Source organism: Drosophila mojavensis, unplaced genomic scaffold (assembly GCF_018153725.1).
Source record: "Drosophila mojavensis isolate 15081-1352.22 unplaced genomic scaffold, ASM1815372v1 contig_277, whole genome shotgun sequence".
Classification (NCBI taxonomy): domain Eukaryota; kingdom Metazoa; phylum Arthropoda; class Insecta; order Diptera; family Drosophilidae; genus Drosophila; species Drosophila mojavensis.
Window position 1 is genome coordinate 2,515,228 of NW_025318822.1, and position 26,937 is coordinate 2,542,164.

Consider the following 26,937-nt stretch of genomic DNA (forward strand, 5'->3'; position numbering starts at 1 on the left):
CTGTTAAGCATAACTGTAAAGAATAATAAGAACTTCTAGCTCATTTTCTGGTTTTACTTCTTTATTACTGCGGATCACTTAGCGTTATTTCCAGCAGATGTATTGTATGTCCACCCATAAATTCAAGCAAATCAACTCCGGACTGTTTTCCAATCTCATCCATATTGATGCTCGACGCATGTAGTTTCCATTTTTTAAGCAGCGCCTCAATGCACCAATCAGCGCTTCTTTCTTGATAGGTGAATATGAATTTAGCACCACGATTTCGTTCCAACAGGAACGCCACCGTAACAATTATGTCCTCGAAAACGCTGGGATCATAGAAGCAATCGGCAGCTATGATCAAGTCCAAAACAGGCAGCCGAAACACGCTGTTCAGTAACAGCCCCCAACTGAGGCCGACGACATCGATGTCCACACCTGGTTGCAACTGATTGGCCAGGCAGGACTTTTGTATATGTGCTAAGGATTTGGGTAGAATGCAATTGTCACTGAGCACCACTTGGGCTCCGCACTTGGCGGCAACTATACCGGGTAGCGCAGTTCCAGCGCCCAGTTCGAGAATTCGCTTGCAGACAAGAGTTTGCCGTCGCTCCCACAAAAAATGGGCGAGAATCGGAGCACAAGGCCAGGTATAGAATGAGTAAGTACCCTGTAGAATCTAAATTTACAACAGTGATTTACTTGATTAATTTTTGGCTTCATTGTAACCATTTTGTTAAATTTACTTCAGGTATTTTGATTTCCAAGCGATCAGCGGCTGCATCGGTGCCGCCTCCAAATACAAACTTGCGAATGTGCTCAGCACTGGCTGTCGCAGTAACAATATCACTCTCGTCGCTGCTGCCGTTCATGTGGAAACGCATTTTTACACATACACGTTCTTTAAAGGGTAGCTCTTATTCATAAATAGGTACTTAGGAAAATTCAAATGCTTGTTGTTTACAACCTGTTTGCTTGCTTTTTAGAGATGTGCAACATCATGTGAATGAATCATCGCACATGAGTGGCACCACTAACCATACATATGGTAGCACTTACACAAATGTTTCTTTATCTATTCTATCAGCATAATGTTTTAATCTTTATTAAATTATATTAGATTATTAAATAAATTTAAATTTTATACATTAAGTGATAAATAAATATAGATATTTCTTGTTATTTAATTTTTATGTAGACATTTCAATAAATTTTGTCGCGGATATTAGATCACTTCAAAATCGAATATCACTCCTCTCTAGAGGAATCGATGACAGCCTATTGCAAAGAATTTTAGTCTTAATCGCGGCACATATCGATGTTAACTTGTCAACAGGCTGTTGAGATGGTCTTCCGCTATTAATATACATTTCGGAAATATCTTGCAATTTTGAAGAAGTTTTATATAAAAAAGTATTAGAATGCCGCCTAATTCGTTGCGTTTTGGTGATTGGGAGCTAAAGGGCCATCTAGGGAAAGGGGGCTTCGGCGAAGTGAAGCATTGGAAAAACCGCAAAACAAACCAGGAAATAGGTATGCAAGTAATACATATATCAGTACGTGCTTCGTAAAATATTTCTATAGTATACTTTTGCATACATATATATATAACTATATATGGATGCCCTAACACCCATACAAACACTCATGCATATATGTAAACATACATACATAGAGTGCAAGTCAATTCCTAGAAATTGCTGATTCAAGAGTTTGTTTGTTTACATTGAATTGTTTCTATGTGTGCGTGAACTGATAAGTAAAGAGATCGTTACTCGAAACACTATGAATGAAAAAAAGGAAACTGCTTTGCTGTCTCACACACATTCACAAGAATATTTTGTTTATCTTAAAACAGCCACCAAACACATCAAGCATGACATACAAGACAAAATAAGCGTTGATCAGCAGGAAACTATGAAAAATCGCTGGCTTCAAGAGTGGGAATGGTCGCGCAAATTCAAAAAGGCTTTCATTGTAGCTGGCATTGAACTGAGCAATGATTCGAAGGCGTTTATTGAGTACTTAAATCGCAATCACGTCTGGAGGCTGCCCGTTATAGTACTCGAGTATTGCAATGGGGGAGATGTACGAAAACTTTTGGAAAAACCACAAAATGCAAACGGTGAGCAGAGACATTTAGTAAACTCCAATTTCTTTTCTGTTGTCTTCAATTCTCAATTAAGATACCACTTAAAGATGTTTGTTGTTGATTTTGAATCTGATAACGGATATTTATGATTCTGAGAAAACTAGCGTCAATAACTAGTTTTAACCAGTTAATAACAACGAAAATCCATTTAATAACAGCTAAAACTGCGATTAAACTGTATATTTCGCTTCTACTATTGAAAAATAATTTTAATATTGTTGTTATAATAAAAAACTGTTTGGTACTAATATTGTTTTTTTTAGGTCTGTCGGAATTTGAAGTGCGTGAGATTTTATTTTCTCTTCGACAAGCCATTGACTTCTTGCACACCAACTGCAGAATCTGCCACCGCGACCTAAAGCCAGATAATATTGTGATACACCATACGGGCAATGGTCGCAAAATGTTCAAACTAACTGATTTTGGTCTGGCGCGCGATTCTCCGGAGAAAACGACTCAGCAAAGCGTCGTTGGCACTAGGCATTATTACGCACCCGAGGTGGTAGACACTGGCAAGTACAAGGAGACGGTGGATTACTGGTCAATGGGCGTGATTGCCTACGAGGTGGCAACTGGTGTGTTGCCCTTCATACCCCACCAAACTGTTGTCAATATTCATATCAATATTAAGAAAAAGAATCGCGACTGTATTGCCATAACAGAAGATTTTGAGAATCCAAATCGCTTTCTCTTTCACAACGATATACCCATTGGACACCATTTGAGCGAACCGTGGTTGGCGAAATTTATTAAGTGGCTGCGCCTGGCACTCGACAACGATCATTCAAGACGTGGCGCCCTGACAGCAACTGATGAAGTACAAGATGGAGTTGCAGGACCTGCAATATTTACTCAGGTCGATCGAATGTTGCAGATGAAAGTGCTGACTGTTTTTGTTGTGAGCATCTACAAGCTCCTGGAATACGAATTGATGCCCGAGATGAAGATGCAGGAATTGCTAAAGCTAATTGCACGCGACACAAAATTGGAAATGAGCACGTTTTATTTTGTGTTACCTACGGGTCATCCACACAAGCGTGTGACAGCAGAAACCAAACCCATTGATCTCTATGTAGACGAGTGGCGAGATAGTAGTGAGGAATCTCGGAATCCACCAGTTATGCTCTACATCGTTAATGTAATGGAAAAGCAAACATTTAAGCCACCCGTGCCAAATATTCCCGATGGGCTAAAGCATTTCAATAATCAACGTGATATCAAATTAGAAAAGTGGCTGGCTAGACGCATGATATTGGATATGCATTATATCCTTAGTACAGAGCAAACACTCGCTAAAATGCTACTTTGTGGATATAAGGAGTATGCGCTCTCTCTGGAGCACGACATTCTCGAGTGTCAGCCCATGATTAAAGCTTTAGAAAGAGAAAAGGATAAGTGCTGTGGGGCTATTGAGCAGTTTCATGCCCTAATAACTGCTGCAAAAGAACAGAACAAGTTTCAATTGGTAATAAAAAGCAAGAACAAGATATTGACTTTTCAATAACTTTCAAAAATCTTAATCTTACTATTGTAGGGCAATAACCAAGAATGGCAATCCAAACTGATGAGTGTTATTGGAAAACATAGTAAAATCGTCAAATCTATCGAGACCATCATCCATCATTATGAATCCATATTGCGTATCGCACGGAAAGATGCAATTATGGCGAGTGAAGACATTTATAACAAGATTTTTAAAACTGATATTTACAATATGTAAGCAGACAAATATTTTTATAAGTATGCTTAAAAGTTCATTGAACAACTTTTTTTTTCCTTGCAGTAAGACTTTTCAAAGAATGTATATCTTTGCCGATGCTATAACGTCCACAGAGCTGCAAAATATCGCTATTGAATTTGCCCGAGCTCGTAATGCCTTTCTCGCTAATGAAGGCATCGAAAATGTACGCATGACCATAAATGCAACGCATTTTCGCTTCACAAAAATTATAAATGTGCAGAACGCTATGGAGAATCTAAAGACAGTTCAAGAGGAGCTATTGCAATTGCAATTGGAAATGTTGTATCCGATACATTCGCCACCCATATTTCAACTGAATAAAGCTATGGATATGATGAAAATTGACTGTGCTTATATTCAAACACCACCTAGTTTGGATCCTTTCGATAGTTTGACTACCGATAACATCATCTCCCAGGCGATGAGCATCAGTCAATTGTGTGTAAATTGAATTTTTTATTATATTTTCCGACGTCTAATTTCTTTGCTGTATTTTTTCCAGAATGGAGCAGGAAATGGACATTGAACACAGCTAGAAACCCTGTAATTATAATGTCTTCCAGATTACTGCTTGATATTAATATGTATATATTAATATGTATTTTATTTTATTTTGCATGGAAGTTCAATGCAGTTTTGAGAGCTTTAACATAATCACAATTTGATATTTTATATTGTTATTGTTATTGCTTTTGTAAAGCAACGTTAAATTTGTCTCTTATTATGTTATGTATATCTTGCGTTTTATGTTTATTTTATTTTTTTTACATTCATCTATGGGTTAAGTATTTACTCAAACGTCGTATTTGGTTCATAATATTTGTTAAAAAAAAAATATATACATATATTTACCCCATTACTTCTACATTTGTTTTTATTATGAATGAAATAAGATATTCTCAAATTAATTATATTTATTCACTTGGCGCACAGAAATTTTTGTTAACTTATAAGCTGAAAGTCTGTTTTGATTTGTATATATCAGCAGTTACCCAGAAGAGAGTTAGCTGTTTATTATTGGTACATACTTTATTATTTATACAGATTACTGTTTGATATATATTGAAGTTGGGGAAACAAAGAATATAAAATATTTGATTGTTTTATATATTTTTCTTATATATGTTTTTTATGTTATTGAAGTTGCTGGTAAATAATTTAAAGCTAAGCATTATTTATAAATACATAAGTGCAACTCAATTGGAAAACATCTGTGTTGGTGCGGCTTTGCAAATTTGCTTAGGATTGCAATGTCACGGAAAATTGCAGTCTGGCAGAATTGAATGCGTCACCTTATGGCCGTTGTTCTCAGCTATAAAAGCAGTGGAGCAGTGGCTGAAAATCCACAGAACACGCTCGACACCAGTGAGAGGTACACATACAGTAATCGTCGCAGTCAACAAATGGAAAGTAAAATATTTATCACCCTATTGCTGGTGGGGTTGGCGGTCCAGTCGCTGGCTAAGCCCAAAGGAAAGTCGAGTAAATTGCGTAAGTATTTAGTATTTATACGTACTGCTTACAGAGTGATTATAACCATATGCAGCTGAGTTTCTCAAGGTTTGCTATCGCGACTCCCCGGACTTGAATGCGTGTGCTCGTTCATCCTTTGAATCACTGGAGTCACGTCTAATGGACGGTATACCCGAACTATATATACCACCTATGGAGCCACTGCGTGTTCCCGAGATTAAAATGGATCAGGACTCCGGAGCTATTTACTTGCATTCGGTGTACAAAAATGTGAAGATATCGGGCATATCGAAGCATACTCTGCACAATCTGACCATCGTTCCCAGCCAGTTGAAGTTCGCACTAGGGATTACCTTTCCCAAATTAAAGCTGGAATCGCAATATAGCATAAAAGGCAAGATCATGATGATGCCAATGCTGGGAGATGGAAACTGTAAAGTCGAGCTGTGTATGTTAGTCTATCTGAGTAATGTGAACAGCTTTTAATCAAGTTACATTTTCTAGCGAATATTACCATGGTCACGGAGATGATTGGCGAGGAGTATAAGAAGGACGGCGCCACCCATTTGAAGATCAAAGACATAAAGGTTAAATACGAGCTTGCCGATGTGCACATGCAGTTGGACAATCTCTTCAATGGCGACAAGGCACTAGGCAAACGCATGAACGATTTTCTCAACGAGAACTGGCGGTCACTGTCGGATGAAGTGCGTCCACTGATGATCAAGGCATTGGTGGATATTCTGCGTGCATCCGTTGACAAATTGTTCGATGCCTTTAGCTACGATGATCTGCTGCCCTCCAAGAAAATGTGAACAGCTCAATTGATATTTAAATAAAGTATAGATTTAATTATAGGTAGGTAATAAAAACATATATAATTACAAGCAGTAACAAAACTGAATTTAATAATAAATTATATATTATTTTAATACAATATATATATTTAAATATTAATATTAAATATATAAATATCAATATATAAATATATATATTATATTTGTAACACAATTCACGGCAACTGCTTTTAGAGCAGCCACAGTTTGGTGGGCATCTTTGAGAAGACATTATTCCACAAGCCATGGAAAATATCCGCTAATCCCAGCTCCAGATCAGGGCGCAGCTCTGCTATCACTTCGTTGCCGTTTTGATTGAGAAATGCATTAATGGAAGCGGCCAAAATCTCATTGCCATTGAATAGATTCTTAAGGTGAATACGCATAGCGCCCACCTGAAAGCTGACTTTCATCTCATCAATGTGTATGATCTCATCGCCAGTCAGGGTTTCATTGCGCAGCGATATTTTCGTATAGACGGCTGTACGCACATTCTTTAATGCCATGGCCACATCGCCGTTGCCAACCAGAGGCAGCAATAGTATGTTGCCCTTCAGATTGTATTTGGCTCGAATTCGCAGCCGTGGCAGTTCCAGCTCGAAATTCAGCTGACGTCGAGCCAGATCCAAGCTAATCAGCATAAGCATTGAATTACACATCAAATAATGTATTTGTATATAAATATCACTTTGCATTTAGTTACCTGGCACTGCGCACTGTCGCGTTGGAGGGTCCGCGTACGACTAGATTCTGGAAGCCCCCGGATAGCACCAGATTTCCGCTGCCCTTGGATACGGATACCTGATCAATGTTCAGTGGCTCAAAGCTTTTAACTCCAATTTCTGGTATTCCAGCAGCCAAAGCTGGGAAGCAGCCTTCGAACAGTTGGCGGAAACATTTGTTCTCATTGGGACTGGATCGTTTACACGTTTGTAGCCATGGCGCTGTGTACAAAAATATAGAAATCCACACCTACTTTATTTATGTTATAAAATGTTGTAAGAAGATCATCGTATTGTTTACTTAGAAGAATATAACTTACATAGTTTACATTTTTATTTATTACAAATAAGTGTATAGATTTTTTTCTACGAAGTCTACCAATATTTCTTATACTTTGTACTTAATCAAAAATGTGTTATATTATAAATATTTTATATGAATATAAATTTATAAAGAGACGTATATTACGACTGGTAGACAAAAAAAAAAAAAAAAAAAAAAAAAAAAAAAAACAATAAATAAATAAAAAAATAAAATAAAAAGAAATAAATAAAATAAAAAAAGAAATAAAGAAATAAATAAATAAACTATAAAAATAAATATTTGTATACATATTTCATATTCAATTTTTTAATATTTTACTTTTTTTTTCCCTATATATGAATATGACTGTACAATATATAAGCAAATATAAAGGAAACTTCAAATATGCACAGCAGTCCTTAAACTTTATTAGTGAATATATTTTATATCTCTACATATTCTTTTTTTATTGTGCGATTTTTATTTTACTAAATATTGGTTTTACGGCTTTATATTTAATATACAAGATTTTTTTGTTCACTTCCGACATATCACGATTTGTGTTAATTTCTTCTTTTTTCTTGGATTGCGTCAATATATTATGAGACTAATGTTGAATCGAGTATTGATACTACTTTATTCCATTTTCGTCATACTTACGTCTCTCCTGCAGTGGCGGTTTATCATTGAATATTTCCCTTGTGTAGGCTGATGCACTTGGTATTAGATAAATGATAACACATAAGCTCCAACTGGCTGTGTAAAAAAACATGCTTAACCACTAAATATCCTTGTTTGAATAGCTTCCTTTATTGGGGAGCTCGTGTAATCGAGTTATGATAAATTTGTCCGTTGTGCGCGTCCGTTGTCGACGACGTTTCAAACCGAATTGCTCATGCAGCCACATGAAATGTTGTATGAAACCATGACATTAGTTGTCAGTGTATGGGTGCGCGACCACTTTTCGAAAACTTTTTGTTTACATTTGCACTTGTCCTAAAGATGCCGCAACCCGTCGCTGCAGCAGCCGACCAAAGTGGTAACCAAAACTTGAAACCGCATTTGAACTGCAAGACACACCCGTTTACACCCGCTTGCACCCGCTTACAACCGCTTACACCCGCTTACCATCACTTTCACTGATAGTAGAGACAATAGCAAGAAATGTCGCTCAATAATTGATACCCTGCAGTTGGTTGACTGGTTTTATAGCCATCTTGGCAATAAGCACTATATATGGGTATTCCATATATTGTAAAATAATATATTATTACAATCAAATAAAATAATATATTATTATTTTATATTTACATTTCCATCAATGTTAAATACATATTCATTCAATCCAAATATCTGCAAATATAAATGTACCGCAGTCAAGTTAAGCCTCAACCTGATATGCGTTTAATCAACCATTTGTTGCTCTGATATCTGGATTTTTATTTTGTTTTGGATCGTATTTTCGTTTATTGCGTATACGCCACCAACTTGTTTTTCTCTTTCTGTCCATTGCGCCACCGACTACCGCTAGCCAGCCCGCTGAGATGCCCTCACCACCGGCTTTCCCTCCTCTCAGCGCCCAGGGGCAGCTTCACTAAAGTTGTTCACCTGTTGACTACTTCTGGTATTACGCATACAGCGCAGCAAAGGGGCCTCACTGTCATGGCTGTTGAGTTGGCTTTATTGCGATTTAGCTCGCTTGACTGTCTGTGCTTCATTGCCTCGGCGGCCGGTTGCAAGTCTTTTGTTATGCAGTCACTTACATTAGCATTGCGCACATTGTGCCCGATCATTTGGCTTTATCTTAGCCGATGTTTAAGATAAAAGTTGGCGTTTAAAAAAACATTAATATGCTTACAGTGTGTGCGTGTGTAACTCTTTTTTCCACTATTATTATATTGTTGCATGTGCAGACCCAGACCCCCTGGCAAGGTTGTGATTGCGACAGTAGAGAGGCCAGTTTTTATATACTTTTTTCTTTCCCAAACATTCACCATTATATCAGCATCTCTTTTCTGCTCTTCAAACGCTTCATCGCGTGCGGAAATGGCCGAATTAGCCGACTGTTGTAAAAAAAAATTATTATTTATTAATTTAGTTTTTATTGTTTTGTACAGCCTCCGTTGCCTTATCGCTGATAGCGCTGAAGCAGCTTCCTTACCGACTGCCCCATCAGACTTACGGATACCGACATAAAATATATAAACAAGAAAAATATAATCCTGTTATTATATAATATTTCTGTATGTAAATATGTCTGGCTTCCTTTATGGCGAGAAACAAATTCCTGGTATTTCTTATACATTAAAAAAAAAAAAACATGTAAATAGCTTTTAGTTATCTATATATTTGCACACTAGAATATTTTATTTTTTAATTATTTTTATTTAATTCCATTTTCTAATTAATCAATACGACAGTTAAGGTTTAATTTATTTATTATTCCATTTGGATGGAATGTAATAATTAATTTTACGCACACTTTGATTTAGAGTTTTTTACTTTTGTTCGAAATTTTTCTGTTTCGACTATTTCTATTATAAAGCTAACAGCTCTACAGATATTCACGTAACTGTTTGGATTGCTCCCTTATTTTTGCAATACCAAATTGACCTACTCATATAACTGCAGACGAACCAAACAAACCCAAATATACTTAGTCAAAACACATGTTTTCTTCTGTGCGCCCCCCTTGGGTTCAATAGCTTCACTTGATTCCATTTTAATTAGTTATTTATATGCAATGTATGTTACTGCAATGTAAGCTGAAGTACCACCGGCTTATAGAGGCGACATTGACCGATTAAAGCCCCATAAAATATAGTGTAAAGCGGTTTTGTCTCTTTTTTGCTTCTTTAAATGACTTGTATAGGATTTCCCTATAAACATAATTGGTAATATGCAATTACATATATACTAAATGTTGAAAGCACGTTTTTAAATTAACACTAAAAAGTAAACCAAATACAGTTTTTAAATGTTATATGAAACATACATATATATAACATAAAATCAGTTAATATATTAAACAACATTATATGTTGCAAATTTCCAAAAATAAATTACAAAGTTTTATCAGTACGATTTGTAAAGTAGTTTGTATAAAAAGAACTCGGCAAAATGCTAGTATTTCTGGTATTTACTATTAAAAGATTTTATTATCATCATTCAGCCCGCCTCAACCAGACGTCACGATCAAATGAAACTTACCACACTTGATTTTTGTTGCATACCTTGAAGAGGTCACAAAATGTTGCGATTTTAAGTGACGCATACTTTTGAGCGAATATAAAATATACTCAGCATTAACCCTTTACTCCAAAAAGAAAATCAGTTGCTAAAGTGAATGTATGTTTAAGTTAATTTTTATTTAAATGGTAATATGCATGGACTTATGGGTAATATACTAGTCGTATGGCTAAATGATCTATGATTGGATGTGCTTTTTATTCTATATGGATAATTTATGCTAATTAGAGAAAGAGATTAATGTAAACACTTTACAATTAATATATAGTAGTAGCTAAACCTTAGACTATTTGGGTACTTAAATGCAACGGAACGAAGCTATAAACAAAAATTTGTACAAAACTTTCGTGCAGTTATTTACAAGAATTACATAAGAGAACTAATTGCAACTTTTTTAAAACTAATTCAAAGTCTTTTCAATATAGATTCCAACGAAGCTCCAACGATGGTGTCTGCTGTGCGCTGTGTGGGTACGAGATCACAGAGATCGCTTCCGTTCAGGATGTGGCCATCAGCTTGGCGGCCTGGATGACATTGTGCTGATGATGATAGCCGGCCAGATCGCCGCTCGCCACACCAGCCATTGCCGACGAGGCAGCACCGCCCAAGGCACCAAACGAGGCTCCAAAGTAACAATTGTTCACATAGTCATAATTGGTGGCACTTGCCTCCGTCTTCACTCCATATGCCGCAGCAGCGGCTGCCGTGTGCAGATGATGATGAGCTGCTGTGGCGTGGTGGCCGTGCGAGCTGCTCGCCAAGTGGTGGTGTTGGTAGTGCGGCGAGGGCGTGCCGTTGCTCAGTGTGGGCGTGTCCGGCGCGTTGCTGCTGTGCGTCGTATACGCAGAGGCCGCGGAGCTGCTCCCGGGCGTATACAGCTGCGAGCTGGCTGCATGCAACTGCCTTGCACTTAACTGTGATTGGTGGCTGAGCTGCTGATGCTGGTGTTGCTGTTGCTGTTGCTGCTGTTGTTGCTGTTGCTGCTGCTGCTGCTGTTGTTGCTGGGCATAGTGTGGAAAGCATTGCTGATGCGACGGCACCGTCTGCTGCTGCGGCTGCTGGCTATGATGCTGGCCCATGAGGCTGCTGCTCTTCAAATCCGTATGCAGCTTGTTGAGACCGTGGCGTTCCAGGCTAAGCGTGGGCTTGAGATCTGCAAGGCATAGGGAAAGTGAACAAAGCTAAGGTTAGAAAAACTTGAAATCGAACGTTAGTATAATAAGTGTACAATATCTAAAACAACATCATCTGGAACATCATTTCCTTTCAATGTATCTAAGGATCAGAAAAACAGCAAATATGCTAAGACGAGGATGTTCTCGAGTTCTTGGTATTGGTAAATTCTCCTTGTTGTGTTTTATTAGCCTTGCTTTGCTTACCATGCTCCTCTTTGCACTCCTTGATGGCCTCAGTCGTTGAGCCCGATCCCGAGCTAGTTCCCGCGGTGGAGCCGCTGCCAGTTTTCTTGGGCTTCCGCTTGCGGGTCTGAATGCCGTCCTTGCGCATCGCCAGCGGCCGATTGACGCCGTGCAGTTTGAAGTAGAGCCCACAGGCATTGCACACTGGCTCCCCGTCGTTGTTGCGCCTCCAGAGTGTGGTGGTGCGAGTGCCACAGTTGGTGCAGCAAAGGCCGAGGCGACGTGTGGCGGTCTGTTGGAGTCGGGAAGGGATTAGTATGGATATTGACTGACAATAGAGCTGTGGCTACTCACTGCACTCACCAGTCGCTTGCTGGGCTTTATCAAAGGCCGGTTCATGCCGTTCATCTTGTGATACAGACCGCAAGCGTTGCAGAGATAGTGGCCGGTGCCATCACGTCTCCAAAGGGGAGTGGAGATGGCACCGCAGTTGACGCACTCGCGCCCCTCGCCAAACTGAAAGTCCATGGCGCTCTCGTAAGGGGAGGAGCGCTGAAAGCCAGTTGGATCGTAGGCACTTCGCCAGGGCGCCATCATAACGGCGGCGTTTTGCGTGTAGAACTGCGCCGGCAGCTGCGCATGCGCCGATCCAAAGCTATCCGTGGTCCAGGCGTTCTGGGCCGCTGCAGCGCTGCCAAAATGCGCCGCTACGTGATTGTATTGGCGATTGGAGGGCACATATACGGGCGCATTCACCGCCTGTTGGTGATGGTAGCCAGAGACGCCGGCGGCTCCTCCAGCTGCAGCCAAATCAGTGTAGGCGGCAGCCGCAGCGGCGCTGCTGCTATGGTACATCTTGGAGCTGGCAGCGACGGCGGCCACCTGCAGCTGCACGTTGTGGTAGTCGCCGCTCAACTGCGGATAGTCAGGCGTTGACTGTTGATCCGAGGTCGACTGCAAAAGAGATGACCACAAAAGACAACTAATTAGATCAAAGTAACATACACACACACTCTCTCTCTCTCTCTCTCTCTCTCTCTCTTTTTGGCTCACGCTTCATTCCTATCTGTCACTCTCTATCTACTGTCAGGCCAACTGGCTTTTTCTCTAACCCAATGCCATTCCCTCGCTCAGTTCTGTTTTCGGTCTCCCAGGTGCAGCTGCCAATGGGCGGCACCCCGTTGCGCGTAGCCATTTTGGTTGCTGCCTCTTGCTGCAGTTCTTGAGAGCTGCTGGGCTCCCTCACCATACACTCGCATGCACACACATGTGCTCTCTATCTACCTCTATCTCTCTCTCTCTCTTTCTCACCCTCTCTCTGCCTCTCAAAACTCGTTTTCCCAACAGTGCCCTTCCATTCCATCTCATCTTAAATGAATGGCGCGCTGCATCTTTTGTGACTCGTCTTTGTATCTTTGTGCATTTGCAGCACTCACAAGTGAGTTTCAACTTTTCGCCCTGCGTAGGCTCCACACTTTTTTCTTTGCATATATATACATATACATATATGCTATATGTACGTGGGCTTTGGACGTAGCTTTCTTAATGATGGTCATAACTATTATATGGGATGCACTATATTCATTATCAACAATATTAATCATAATTTTACTGGCACAAAAACCTGTTGAGGTGTGTCTGTATCATATAGGTGTAAGTGTCTCAAGAGTCGAAATAAACAAAGTAGTGTAAGCTATATTAAAGTAAATTAGCACTGGAAACTAATTACTTTTAATTACCATATCTTACAGAAATATTGAGATTTTTACTTTTTAACCGGCTTAATGGTCAACATGACATTACAATGAGTTAGTAATTTAATAAATATAAGTTTTATATTTATTGTGATTTTCCAGTGAACAGGGTTTTAAAAAAATCGGTTTTCTTTATTATTTACTATATTAATACTATTTTGACTATCCTTGAATTTTGTGTAATATTTCCAGCTTTACAACACATTTAAAACCATCATAATTGTATTTCAATTACGTCTCAAAGCCAAAAACGATCTTACTCTTACCACCAAATTGCCAGAATTTGTGTTGACTATTGGAAAGCATTAAAATAATTTTTTTGTTACTGTTCCTTTTACTTCAAATAAATGTATCATTCAACATTTTTGCACCACATGAAATGTCTTCAAGTGCCATGGCCTGACTTTCAATACATTTTCCGCATAGTCTCTTTTGTAGTTGTTGCTTTTTCTCCTTTACAAAAAGTTCAATAACCAAGAGGCATATAAATGAAGAAATCTGTTTTTCACATCAAAATCAATTAAGGCGCCAATTCCATGTATTTGTTGTATTTATATATATTATTGAAATATATTTACGAAAATACATTTGACGTCTTTATCTTATCCCAGAATATTAATGCGATGATGTATGAAATTTTTAATTTCAATCTCTGCTGTTTTCACAAATCAAGCGCACATACAACTGTTGCGCTGAGGGGCTTGAGAATTTAGACGCAAATGTTAAATAATTTTTAACAAAAAGCTCGATTGGAGTCGATATAACATATTACTCAATACAGGAAAACTGACTATGCGCATATTGTCTGAGAGAAGAGCTATTGTTTAGCCGGCGGCACTTTCGATTTTATTTCAGAACATGAACTGAATAAAGCAAATGATTTAGCAACTATTCCACATTTAAGCTGCATATCTATCAGCCGGTTTCTAATTAGCGTTTTGATCATTTCCATCTAATTAAACGTGGGCAAAGAAAGCCGTTTGCAACACTTTTCCCCATTAGCCAGAAGATCAATTGATGCACATTTTAACACAATTCTCGAAATGCCAACGAAATGTGCAGCGTTCCACAAACGCATTTGAGGTAAGGGGAACAGCATAACAGCAACAACAAGAACCACGAGAATTCGAGTCATCAAAGAGTTGACCACGCGTGCATAATGACGTCGCTCCCTTTAGAAGATCAGTCGATCAAAGAGAGCGCCGTCCATTGCCGATACTCGAGGCGGTGCTTCATCAAAGGAGCGGCGACCACACGAAAAATTGTCAACATGTTGCAGCCTCAAACAGCCAGGATCGAGATCCGAATGGGATCAGTGCGCGATCGCAGGCACTTCGAAGTGACTGAAGAGGCGCTTATTAAAATGCGAGCACAAAAACAAAACTAAAAACAAGAAGAAGAAGATGGAGCTGAAGATCGAGAAGAAACAAAAGAATGAAGGTGGAGAGAATTAAAATAAAGAGCAATAAAAAATCAATTTACTAAAAATGAGCCACAAATCGAGGATCAGCAGGTCGCGACGCTGATGAGGACGATGAGTAGAACGTTAATAATTTGTCACTGCAAATGAAGGAATAAAAACAAACAGAGAAAACCACTTGAGCGGCGGCCAAGTGAATGAATAAAACCGAACAAAAAATAACAGAAGAAAAAAAAAAAACAAACAAGCCAACAACATCGAGGAGGGGTTCGGGAACACTTAGGATTAAAGCGGCGCTTTAAGTGGTTTTTTATAAGTCTCTCGGCTTAGGCTAAGTTGAAACCGGGTGCGCTCGCTCCGTGGACGACAGCGCCAGCCAGGTCTATGCCAAGTGGATCCTGTTTCACTTACTTCTCCACACTTCTTCCCGCAGACTTCAGCTACACACACTTGACTCATTCATGGATCGTTGCGCTCTCATAACTCTAACTAGCGGATGTCAACTGAATATTATAGAGTTTACTTTTCGTGTAAACGTTTGTTCGATGCTATTTATGCATCGAAAGGTGTGCCAAATGTCTAGTAATTTTTGTTACGATTAGAAAGCTACAGTGAAGAGTAAAGACAATATGCAATTAAATAATAATTAAAATTCGAAAAATATGAAATTTAACATTTTTATAATTGAAAAATTCCATTTAATTTACTAGTAATTCCTTAAATTTTGACATATTTTAGAGATATATAATCTAATATGGGGAAGCGAAATTTGAGTGAGATTGAATAGAACAGACTCAAATTTACGATTTGTAGACAGAGCGTCAATCGGACAAATATATGATTCAATTTGCATTTATCTAAGTCTATTGATTAGCGAAGTCGTAAAATAATTAGTCTAAATAGATCCAGTTCATAGTTGGGCCTATTAGATTCTCTAACTAGCTATATCAATATAAGTATAAAGACATTTCAAAATTTAAATACCAGTTTAATTAAATTATGATATATAGCTGGGAAGTAAAACGAGTGTGTTGGAATATGTGAATGGTATGAAATATAAAATCTAAACTTACATCGCCATCACTTAGCAAAATTCCCATAATTTATTGGTTTATGTTTTTCGCGCGATTTTCTGTTTGGCAGCTTGTTTAAGGATTGATTTATGGTAACGCGGAATTCAAGTTCAAATTGTATCACAGAAATGCAAAAATATAAAATTGATTGCAACAGACTTGGAAATGCTGAATTTGGTTACATTTATTATTTGTTTTTTTTTTTTTTTTTATGCGGATCGATCGTTTGGATTAAGCATTTAATGGGCTTTGTTGTAAGCCTCTTGATTAATGCGGCTAATAAAGCAATAAATTTTCGTATTAATCCAGTTACGAGCACTTAACAGATTTGAGTAATTGTTGCTTTTGTTTTTATTTTATTTCATTTATATTTGTTGTGATTGCTGTGGCGGAACGCGAGCGCAACGAACCGACTTCCTTGAGACGTGCAAACAAACTAAAAAACGCCTCAGAGTAAACAAAAACTTAATCCCAAAAATCCAGTTTCAGTTGACGCCGACGCCGATGCCGACGTCAACATCGGCGGAGACAGCAGCAGCGACAGTGACCGAGAGCAGCGCCACGCAAATCGAAGAGAAGTCAACGGCAACAACATAAAAAGTCAATTTCATCAATGGGCAGGCAAGGCAGTCCCTCTCCGTTTGTCTGTCTGGCTGCTGCCTACTCCCTTTCTTCGAGTGTCACTTGCAGGCGTTGCCTTCACACAAACGCCGTGTGCAAGTGAGATGCCAGACACGAGAGCGAGATGGAGATTCCGTCGGCTGAGTGACAGGTAAAAATTTGTAGGTGCATTTCAAATGCAGCTACTGCGCAGCCGACTGCGCTGCTGCAGCGAAATTAGTCAATTTGATGTAAGTCTTAAGAAATAGATATTGCCCCGCACTTGAAACCGAAAACAGGCTCGGCACTCGAGCTACTTGCGCCTAGCTGAACGGTAGGCACTCGACTGCATGAGCCAGCGTGAAAGTAATCCGCTTGATCGATAGCCGACCGGGCTTAGCAGCGCTGATCCGGCTGACCCCGCTGCTCACCGGCCGTAGTGTCACCAGGTCGTTAGATCGTGCTGTGGGCGTGAACAAGTGCCCAAAACAGTGACCCTATAAAAATGAGACCATGACAAAGATCGAAGGATATAGTTTAATTAATTGACGGTTGCGTGTATGTCCAGCGCCTAATAAGGATCTATTTACTGTGACCTCGCTAATTGCAAGGGATTCAGAGAAATTTTGAGGCCTTTTCCTTAAAAAAAAACACGTCACATTAAATGATATATGTGAGCTCATTTCAGAAGAATGAATTTAGGAGCTAAAACTGAGCTCTATATATATTGAAAACAATAGGATATTTAAATGTGTGTATGTAAGCTTATATGAACATTTAACTGAGAAAATAGCTGGTTCATATCAGTCTTGTTTGGACTTGGAGTACACTAAATACTAGTATAACCTAACTTATATAACAGTTGATAAAGAAGCCACATTTATACATATATTGATATCAATCACTCTTTTGTCAGCATACCATGCAGTTCATTTTATTTTTTTTATTTTATTTATTTTGTTTTATTTATTTATTTATTTATTTTTTTAATCCAATCATAATCAGAACTGTTAAGAAACTCAGAGATTGGCATTCATTTCCTGCAATCTTTCTTATATATATATAAATGCTGTTGGCATCTAATGACCATTTATTCATTGTCGATCATCAGTTCAGCAGATTACCACAAGTGGGCCAAATACCACTCACAATATTGTTAAAACCCATGGTGTGGATCATTAATCAAACGATTTGCCTCAGTTTCTGTTCAGTGAGAATCACATAATTCACCCATCAAAAAAGGTTCGTTGGCAACCTTCCTCCCCAGCTGGATGCTAAACAAATTCTTTCCATTAAAATGCAAAAAACAAGCAGATCGAGAGAAAACTGAGTCAAATCAGATGTAAGAGAGAGAAAAAGAGAGAGAGAGATAGAGAGTCTGTTGAAGCAGAAGGAACGAAAGATGTCAAAACAAAAAAACCGCAAGCCAGACAAGCGCATATTTCAATTGACGCTGACACATCCTGCTGCGCTAATGGACCTTAATTTGTGAACAGCTTTATATATCATGCGCCGGCCCGTTAATGTGATCATCCACACGATCTTGTTGACGAGGCGCAGCCACCATATGTAGCTGGATCCGAAGCTGCTGCGGTGATTAAGTTTTATGACGTTTATCAGGCGAATACGTTGAAGGAATGGCCACGATACAAGCACAAGACTTGGCACGCGCTTTCCTGGAACCACGAACCACGAACCAAGCGAGTCACTGTGGAAAATTCTTCGATATTTTAAAATTTGAATGAAAGTAAAGCAAGTAAAGAAAAGTGTATAGAGAATGAGTTGAAAATCATTGATATGCATATTAGTTGACTGATAACAGCCAGACAAATGATAATTGCTCTGGCTCCACTAATCCTGTATACCCTTTCAGTTGCCCTACCCAACATTTTGGAAAATGTCACCGAAATTTCAAAGTGGCGTCACCGCCACCGCCACCGTCACCGTCACCGCCAAAGTCTATCCCAAGTCCCAAGTATTCCATAAGTCCCCTTAAGCGCTCTAGTGCATTGCATTTGATTACAATGGCTATTGATCGTCTCATGATTGTTTCAGTCTCATTGTCGCTCGATCAATATGTGCTCTCTTTCCCTTTCTCCCTATCTCTCCCTCTCACTCGCTCTCTGTTTCTGTTGCCATCTCACGCGCTCCTTCGGCAAAGATGAAAGAAATCTTTATTGGTTTTTGTAGTGATTTTAAGTGGATTTGTGGTTCGATTCTTAATGGCAAAGTACGCCAGCAGCTACAGCCACAAAATCAACAACAACAACAGCAACAGCAGCAGCCGCAGCCGCAGCCGCAGCAGCAGCATCAATGGCTCTCATCCGCTTTCAACTCTACTCTGCTCTCAGACCCATGTTTGGTGGTTATATCGATTTTATTCAAATTTGTATGTTTATTTCTTCTGATGCGTAATTATGAGAATTTGTTTTAGATGCAGACGTCTCTCTCTTGAGTGTTTTAGGCAGTTTGGAGTTGTAATTATAGCGTTTTTATGTAGCAAATGCATTCGAGAGTGTATCAAGCGATTTGTGGGGCTACATTCAGTTACTTTGCATATTAAGAGTCATATGTGTTTGTGATGAAAGAAGTGTTAACTGAGTGAGTGTAAAAATTTAGCTTGGTAAATTTGCTGGGCAATTATTAAATTTAAAATATCAATATAAAGCAATAATTATAATAATTATGTGTTTATGTTATAATTAAGTGTAGTTAATAACATATTCACAGTGAGTAAAAATGAATATTTATTTGTGATTTACTTTATAACTTAGCTTTAATCTTTAATTACTAATAATATATTTATGTTGAATAAAAATAGCATACATAAATCACATTAATATAGTTAACGTATCAATTTTATTTGATTCCTGATTCCATCCAGTTATAAACTGCAGTCAGCGTGTATTTCGTATTTTCCCACTAAAATATTCCTTAACAAATAAATCTTAGCCACATTTTATATACATATATATTTTTTTTTCTTAGACTGACTGCTGTCTGCTTCCACGTGAGTGACATTGTGGCAAATGAGTATTCAAAGGAGACAACCTATTCAAGATTTCAGTGTAGCAAAATGTATTCGATAAGACACCGTAATTGAGAATTTCCTGATGGCAATAGGTGCTTTTACTTATGTGAATATGTGTACATATATCTGCATGGCTTATCGCAATGCAATTAGGGCTTTTGTATGTGCGCCGTAGCTGAGACAATTACTCATCGTGGTGACACATGAGTGCACTGAAGCTATGTCCCACACACTTGCAGGGGAGTTGAGTCGCTATCCAAAAGGCACTTGACAACCACTAAAACGCAATTGAAACGCGGCTACTACACATTCAGCAACAACACTGAAAGAAAACTCAATTTGAATATTTCAAGTGATAAGCAAAGAGCCTTCCCTCAAACAGCAACGAGTGATATAAGCATGCTTGAGCATTTAACTGATTGTTCCAATCGGTGATTTTGTGAGAAGAACAGTGTTAGCCCATAATTTCATTTCATAGCTCATAGCTCGAATACTTTGTACTGGTACGCTATTCCGTGGAGCGGCGCACTTGGCTTATCAACTGCTGAAATGATGGCGGAAATGGTGCTCTATCGTAGTTGTTGTTGTTGCTGGTTTTTGTTTAGAATTTGCTGATAGTGCTTTAATTTGTATGCATTTTGTTTTATAATTAATTGGGAGTCGTGACAATGACCAATTTTATGCTGGTACATCGTGTGTGAAAGGCATGCGAAACAAAAGACTTAAGCAACGAACTTGCTGGCAATATCCTTGCTGCTAGCACAATGTGCTTGCGTAGATGCTCCACACACAACCCGTTGAAATCTCGATTTGACCCTTCTGCTGGCGTCTATATTAAGCAACGCTTTCGCTTGATCTGTGCCGGCAGCACGATTGATCTCAGACGCTATCTTTCCTCTCCCTCTCTCCTCTTCCTCTGGCCCGTTCGACCACACCGGCAGCACCAATGACAAGTTTTCGGCACGCGGGCAGACAAATTCCAGCTCCATGCCTTTACTGCAACAGGAATTCAAATGTGGCTTGACTATATGCATATATACATCTTTCTGTGTGTCTGTCTGTCTGTCGGCTGTCCATGCCCAAAGCTTTTAAGTGTCTTGGCGTCGGCGCGGCTTATGCCGTCTGTGTATCTACCACAGCCTTCGTCTCTCGGCGTCGTTTCATTCGTGACATTTACATTTGTGAGAGCATTGTCGGAGACATTGTCAGAGACGGTAACAATTAATAGCTGTGGAAAACTCAACATTCGTTTATTTGATTGCTTGGCGCTGGCTGTGAAAAGATCTCGCCTAATTTTCCCTTGTCTTTAATTAATTAACTACAATCATAATAATTTACCAAAAAAAAGGTGTAGAAATCTCTTGAAAGTCGTGGCTTCCACGATTTAGATTTTTATGACTTCTGGCGCCAGATGGAGAATACTCTGATAAGTAAGAAATATAAAAATTCTGCTCTTCTGGATTATTTTATCGGTCGTTATGAAACTTTAGCTCACGATTTACTCATTTCTTTATCGTCAGTCTTATAGGCCAGCTGCTTCCTTTCTACTAACGATAAAGCCTTTGATTTTGTTTTGTGCGTTCCAGTTCCACTTGGAATTATTCGCCTGATAAGTGATATATTGTGAAATCATTATGAATAATGCTAAGTTATCGCAGCAGCTACGATAATATGGGTATATATGGGCTTATTTATTGCGGCGAATTTTATTGAATATAAATTAATAGCATAAGATATAAAAACCATAAAGCATAAAGAAATTTCTAAACAGTTTTCAACTTTAACATATGGGTGCAATAAATATAAAATTTGTATTATAAATATAAATAGATGTAGCCCTGGATCTGGAGTATGACAAAAAGTTCACCATATATAATCAATGTTATTATGCAATGTTTTCCTTGGAAAATCAGCTTGACTCTCTGCCATCCGCCACACAGCAAGCCACTCAGACGTCTGACGCCAAACAATTTCTATTCGCTCGATACTTGAGGTCCGTGTCCAGGTCGAGTTCCCGTCTGTCAACCAAAAACCTCTCGTGCAATTAAGCAACGCCGCGTAACGCACGACATGACTTCTGACTGCCCCTGTCGCTGTTCCTGGGCCTGGCTCTGCTCCTGGCTCTCGGCCTCAACGGGTCAATGGGTCTTGGCCTCAACGTCTTTCCTATTGGGCTGGCAGTCCATGTTCCCCGCTGCCCCGTTGACCTGCTTAGTGTGCAATTCGCACATACATATATCATTGCCTGCTGCAATGTGTTGCTTGTTATTTTCGAATTGCGTGCTTCATATTTAATGTTTCTGTTGTGCTACCTGCATTAGTGAGTGAGTGAGTGTGTGTACGGGTGTGTATGTGTGCGTCTGTAGGCTTGCAGTAGTTTTAGCCGAGTGTTAAAAGTTGCATAATTACGTTTGTTGCATTTTGCTGAGGGTTGAGCTGGACAGGGTTGCCAAGCAATTCAAGAATATTATCAAAATAAATTTAAAGAGTAAAATTTTTTTTTGATATATTATACAAAAATTTGGTAATAAGCATTTAAACAGAGGAGCTAGGAAATTATTGGTTTATTATTTAGTATTAATATCTGATATCAAAATGCGATTATATATTACCTATTTATTAGAATTTGCCTCAAATGTATGCATATAAATTTTAAAAGAGAATAATATTTAAAATAGTTACGAATTCGTATTAAACATATGTGGCAACCCTATGCGCAACCCAATGACCTTTCCAGTTGCCTTGCTAAACGATTTTGGTCAAGATTTATGATGCAATTGCCCAAAAGGCAAACTATTGGCTTGGCTTGCCTTTTTGTCGAGAAACCGATTTTAGTTTTATTACCTTTTTGGTCTCATAAAAGTGTCATAAATTAAAAGGCGCTTAGCTACGCACACACAGAAACATATAGATATACATATACATATACATATCGTGCAACCTGTGCCACTGGTCACACGCAGCGTTTTGGACTCTCTTTCGGTCTATGCTGGCACAGTTTCCATTGCCTTTTGGTCCGTCTTTCTGGTCAAAACACAGGCACACACTTGGCCCAGCTCGTTTATACTTCTAGCTAATGACTTTATTGGCCTTTTTGCAATGCACTTGAAGTGGAACCTGCTGTCATGTTGTGTCATTGTTGGCCTACGAGAGTGTTCTGCAGTACGGAACCATTGAGCCAGCATTGTTGTCGGCTGTCTGTTTTTGTGCTCGGTGGCGCCAGCATTTAATTGCCCAAAGAAATGGCACTTGTCGCACATGTGCCGAGATTCGGCCACTAGACAAGAGTGAAAGTGTAGCAAGAGTTAAGAGCGGGCGTGTCATTGAGATAGGACTCAGCCAGTTGAAGGTTACAGCTGAACGATTGCAGCGAGTGGCAAGTTCTTCTTTGTTCTGAGCAACATAAAAATTGTAATAAAGAAAACTAATTAACCTGCATAAGCTCTAAATAATTTATGAAGCGCATTTAACAACAGCTCTAGCTTATCAGCAGCTTACACGTTGTTCTAATTTATGTGCATCTCATTAATGTTCGCTCGATGAATAATCATCATTGTTTTCTATGCGCTAAGTTTCGAGCTTAAGTCTTTTGTTGCCTTCTAGCTGGTCTGACTGACTGCTGGTTATCTGCAATGAAATTGTGCGAATAAATACATATGTATATGTACGTGGCCCAACTACTGTGTGCTTTGAATGTAATTGTTGAATCAAATGTGATGAAAGTTGCATGCCAACTTTCCAGGCTGACGCTGCTTCGTAGTCCCCAAGTAATTGCTCATAAAAAAGACAACGGAATAATGTACTTCTTTATCTCTGCAACACTGGCGATATTGGTCCCGACTTTCAGGCAATGATTGGCTTTTTCGTATGGAGATCCCTATGCAAAATGTCGCTGAAATATTGCTGACAAATTTATGGTATGCTTACAAATACTCTCATGGGAATTTATTGTATTGTTTTATCCATACTTTGCACAAAATACAATAGCTGACAGCCAGCGAGCTGCATAAATTTGCGATTGAAATTCAATAAAAAAACGAATAAAAAGTTAAATTAATTTGTTGTACAAGTCATAATTGAAATTAATTTAGCTGCAGATTTTTTTGAGGCTGCCAATTTGTTTTGCTTTGTTCTCAACAACAATTTCAATTTATGACTGCATTTCATGAATTTGAATTTTATATTTGTATTTGTTCCCATTACGGCTTTAAAATTGGTATTCAAAATGTTATCACTTAATGTGTAAATAAATATGGAAGATTATTGGGTTATTGAAATCAGTTAAGTAAGTTATTGTTATATACTTAAAAAAAATCTGCCTTTTGAATTGATATTCAAATCAATTTTCTAGCTTACTAATTGTAATATATTATATATTATATGTTATGTTATATATTATATTATATTATATTATATTATATTATATTATATTATATTATATTATATTATATTATATTATATTATATTATATTATATTATATATATATTATAGTTTTGTTGTTAAGTTATCTGATCATTCTAAATTATTTTATCACACCTGCTCGTATTTACATTTAGCGTTTTGTATAGCCTCCGTTGATCATTGAATGGATCTATATACATAAAGGCCTAAATTTATTCGTTGCTCATTCGAAAGTGAGTTAATTGAATTGAAATTGCTCAGCTTATAGATTGCAACTTAATTTAATGATATTAGCTGGCGCTAAATTGTTTCATTAGCTTAGTAGCGTTAGCAATGGATAAATGTTATTGCGAATCGTTTTGCAAACTAGATCAATATCAAATGTGGGACTATATCAATTACGAATTAATCTCTTAACTATGTGCTGCGTTTAATTTGTATAACCACATAATACATTTCCATATTTGTGTATTATTAGTTTAAACTAATTTTTTATTATTACAATTACTAAATGCATAAATGACTTTTCCTGGTCGCTATTAAACTTAATTGAATCCGTATCTAATTTATCTTAAGTCATTTTGTCTTATGTTAAATATCTCAAACTTGTCCGAATACATCAATACCAAATATAATCAAGGGCTTGACTGTCATAAAAGTTGTATGAATATATTGTTGACTTACGTAGCTTGATAATGCCGAGCTTCGTTCCAATGGATGTCGTTTATTTGTTATTTGTTGTATTCAAATGAGCCAACGTATATCAAGTGGGTTATTATTCTTTATAGCCTTTTTTGTGTATTTTTGTTATACGAATTTTAATTGCTTTTAAAACGCATTTATTGTCCGACAGCAAACGTTTTGTTCACTTTGCTAAACTATGCGATTTATATTGAAATGCGAGTGCACATAAATTTAATCGAATTCCGTTTTTCAGTGCGTGCGCTATGACATAAATGACACGACACTTACAGATACACCGATCGAGATACAGATACAGATACAGATACTGCTGCATAAACGGATACAGATACAAGTGTGTTTAGAGATACGCTGCACAGTTTAGAGATACATACATCATTTGCATAACGCTGGCGAAAATGATGGAAGCAAAAAATAATTAGCATAACACACTAACACTAACACAAGCACAAACACAAGCTTAAGCGCATTAAACACATAATTAACAATAGAAATTTATCAGATAAGGCGACACGCAAATCTCAATGAATAGAGTTTAGCCACTATAGTGAATAGCCAGAGAGCTGCTGTTATTATTTAATTAGGTTTTTTTTTTATTGACACACAATTCACAATTGGCGACGGCTTTTCAACGCATTCACAATTTTCCGCCGCTCACGGCAATATTGCATTTTCGCGTATAAACGTTCAAGTTTCAACTGAATTCACAACTCGAATTGCCAAAGTTTTGGCACCAGAGCGCGCTCTTGTTGTTATTGTTGCTGTTGGTTTCTGATTGGAATGGGGAAGCAACATAGGGCAACAAGATGGAGCGAGCAAGCGAGCGAGCGAGCGTACGAGCGAACGAGGCTTGTGCTGAGCTTCCGGTTGGACGTACGTTGTGAGCGCGACTGTCGCGCTGTGGCTGCCGCAGTGGGCAAACAAACGAGTTTCCTTTAACGTCACACACGAGCACACACACAAGCACGTATACGCACACATGCATGCGCACGCTATCGCGCTGTGTCAGTGGGTGTTGCCTTTGTGGAGTTCGTTCGGTCTCTTTCTTGTGTGTTCGTTTGCTCCCTTGCTCGCTCGCTCTCTCGTGCTGGCGCTCGTAATCAAATTGTAGCCATATTAAAGTTTGCTTGATTTGCTGTTTAGATATTTGTGTGCGCGCTGTGTATACATGAGTGTCGTTAGCTGTGTGCATGTGTGAGAGTGTAGTTCTGTCTATGTGTGTAATGATCTCTTGGGACTGCCCACTTTCGTGCTCCGTGTTTCGCGGCTCTCGTGGCGTATGCTTAACATTTTGAATTATGGGCGCTCGCCATAATTATAATCATTTATCATATTGCACTCTCGCACCATAATAATCATTAGTATTAAAATAAAATCTGTAAATTAACCATATATCTTGCAAATAAAAATGCATTGGTATTTCATGTGCACTTTAAACAGCATTATTATTATTATTTTTTTTTTTCCAATTTATTGTTGTAGTTGCAAGTTATGAAATACTCGTATATATGTAAGTCTAATTGATAATTCTCACACCTTCTTATCAAGTGCATATTAAAGTAAAGCCACAATTAAATTGACTGTAAACACAAATAATTTATTTAATTCGAAAAACTTGCAATCACATTTAAATGAGTGATCATATGGCAGCTTAAATACACTTGATTACTATCTATTAATAGTTTTTAATATAATTCACGTAAAAACATCACAACATTTCAAATGGGTAACTTCAGGATATGCTAATGCATAGATAAATGAGTTAGATGACAAGGCTACAAAATTTTAGCTCATCTGTCAATTATTCTCATTCATTAACATACGTTTTTGTATGAAATTAGAAAATAAATCCATTTAAAATGGGAATTCGGTTTATATTAGATTTCTTAAAAGTGTTGTTGCATGTGAAGTTTATAAAAGCCTTGCCAAGCTGCGTTTTAAATGATATATGTAACATGAATTATATAAATTGAAGAAGACTTTTCAGATTGATTAGTTACTTTTATAAAGTCTGTATCAAGTTAAAGAATTATACTTGTATAACGTTTGTATCAAGTGATGTTCCGTTCGGATTTCTTTAGGGTAACTGTTTGCGTTCATAATTCGTTTTGATTCCAATATATAATATGCTAACGCTT

The 26,937-nt window shown here is 38.1% G+C and overlaps 5 protein-coding genes across 10 annotated transcripts; 2 read left to right on the plus strand and 3 right to left on the minus strand.

The window, feature by feature from the left end:
• Positions 1-40: 40 nt before the first annotated feature.
• LOC6574150 (methyltransferase-like protein 23) lies at positions 41-866 on the minus strand. The gene is made up of 2 exons (XM_002000172.4): positions 729-866; positions 41-661 (listed from the first exon to the last, which is right to left on the minus strand). The coding sequence occupies exons 1-2, from the start codon at positions 864-866 to the stop codon at positions 65-67; spliced, it is 735 nt and encodes a 244-aa protein (XP_002000208.1). The 3' UTR covers positions 41-64.
• Positions 867-1,272: 406 nt separating this feature from the next.
• On the plus strand, positions 1,273-5,337 carry LOC6574151 (inhibitor of nuclear factor kappa-B kinase subunit beta). 3 transcript variants are annotated; one of them, XM_044008354.1, is made up of 7 exons: positions 1,273-1,515; positions 1,841-2,107; positions 2,398-3,599; positions 3,669-3,850; positions 3,918-4,313; positions 4,378-4,418; positions 5,019-5,337. In XM_044008354.1, exons 1-6 carry the CDS (start codon positions 1,404-1,406, stop codon positions 4,409-4,411), a joined length of 2,193 nt encoding a protein of 730 aa, XP_043864289.1. In that variant the 5' UTR covers positions 1,273-1,403; the 3' UTR covers positions 4,412-4,418; positions 5,019-5,337. The 3 variants fall into 3 exon arrangements, with proteins under 3 accessions (XP_043864289.1, XP_015022781.2, XP_032587875.2); XM_015167295.3 differs by having other exon boundaries at positions 5,066-5,337; XM_032731984.2 differs by lacking the exon at positions 5,019-5,337 and having other exon boundaries at positions 4,378-4,734.
• LOC6574152 (protein takeout) lies at positions 5,156-6,285 on the plus strand. The gene is made up of 3 exons (XM_002000174.4): positions 5,156-5,366; positions 5,422-5,796; positions 5,853-6,285. Exons 1-3 carry the CDS (start codon positions 5,159-5,161, stop codon positions 6,161-6,163), a joined length of 894 nt encoding a protein of 297 aa, XP_002000210.2. The 5' UTR covers positions 5,156-5,158; the 3' UTR covers positions 6,164-6,285.
• Positions 6,286-6,329: 44 nt separating this feature from the next.
• Positions 6,330-8,108, minus strand: LOC6574153 (protein takeout). The gene is made up of 3 exons (XM_002000175.4): positions 7,871-8,108; positions 6,888-7,128; positions 6,330-6,814 (listed from the first exon to the last, which is right to left on the minus strand). The coding sequence occupies exons 1-3, from the start codon at positions 7,980-7,982 to the stop codon at positions 6,376-6,378; spliced, it is 792 nt and encodes a 263-aa protein (XP_002000211.1). The 5' UTR covers positions 7,983-8,108; the 3' UTR covers positions 6,330-6,375.
• A 2,451-nt stretch (positions 8,109-10,559) lies between these two features.
• LOC6574154 (GATA-binding factor A) lies at positions 10,560-25,691 on the minus strand. 4 transcript variants are annotated; one of them, XM_044008313.1, is made up of 5 exons: positions 25,405-25,691; positions 24,782-25,188; positions 12,172-12,771; positions 11,839-12,109; positions 10,560-11,612 (listed from the first exon to the last, which is right to left on the minus strand). In XM_044008313.1, the coding sequence occupies exons 3-5, from the start codon at positions 12,670-12,672 to the stop codon at positions 10,957-10,959; spliced, it is 1,428 nt and encodes a 475-aa protein (XP_043864248.1). In that variant the 5' UTR covers positions 12,673-12,771; positions 24,782-25,188; positions 25,405-25,691; the 3' UTR covers positions 10,560-10,956. The 4 variants fall into 4 exon arrangements, with proteins under 4 accessions (XP_043864248.1, XP_032584167.1, XP_032584166.1 ...); XM_032728276.2 differs by having other exon boundaries at positions 24,782-25,691; XM_032728275.2 differs by lacking the exons at positions 24,782-25,188; positions 25,405-25,691 and adding an exon at positions 16,065-16,990 and having other exon boundaries at positions 12,181-12,771.
• Between the last annotated feature and the right edge of the window lie 1,246 nt (positions 25,692-26,937).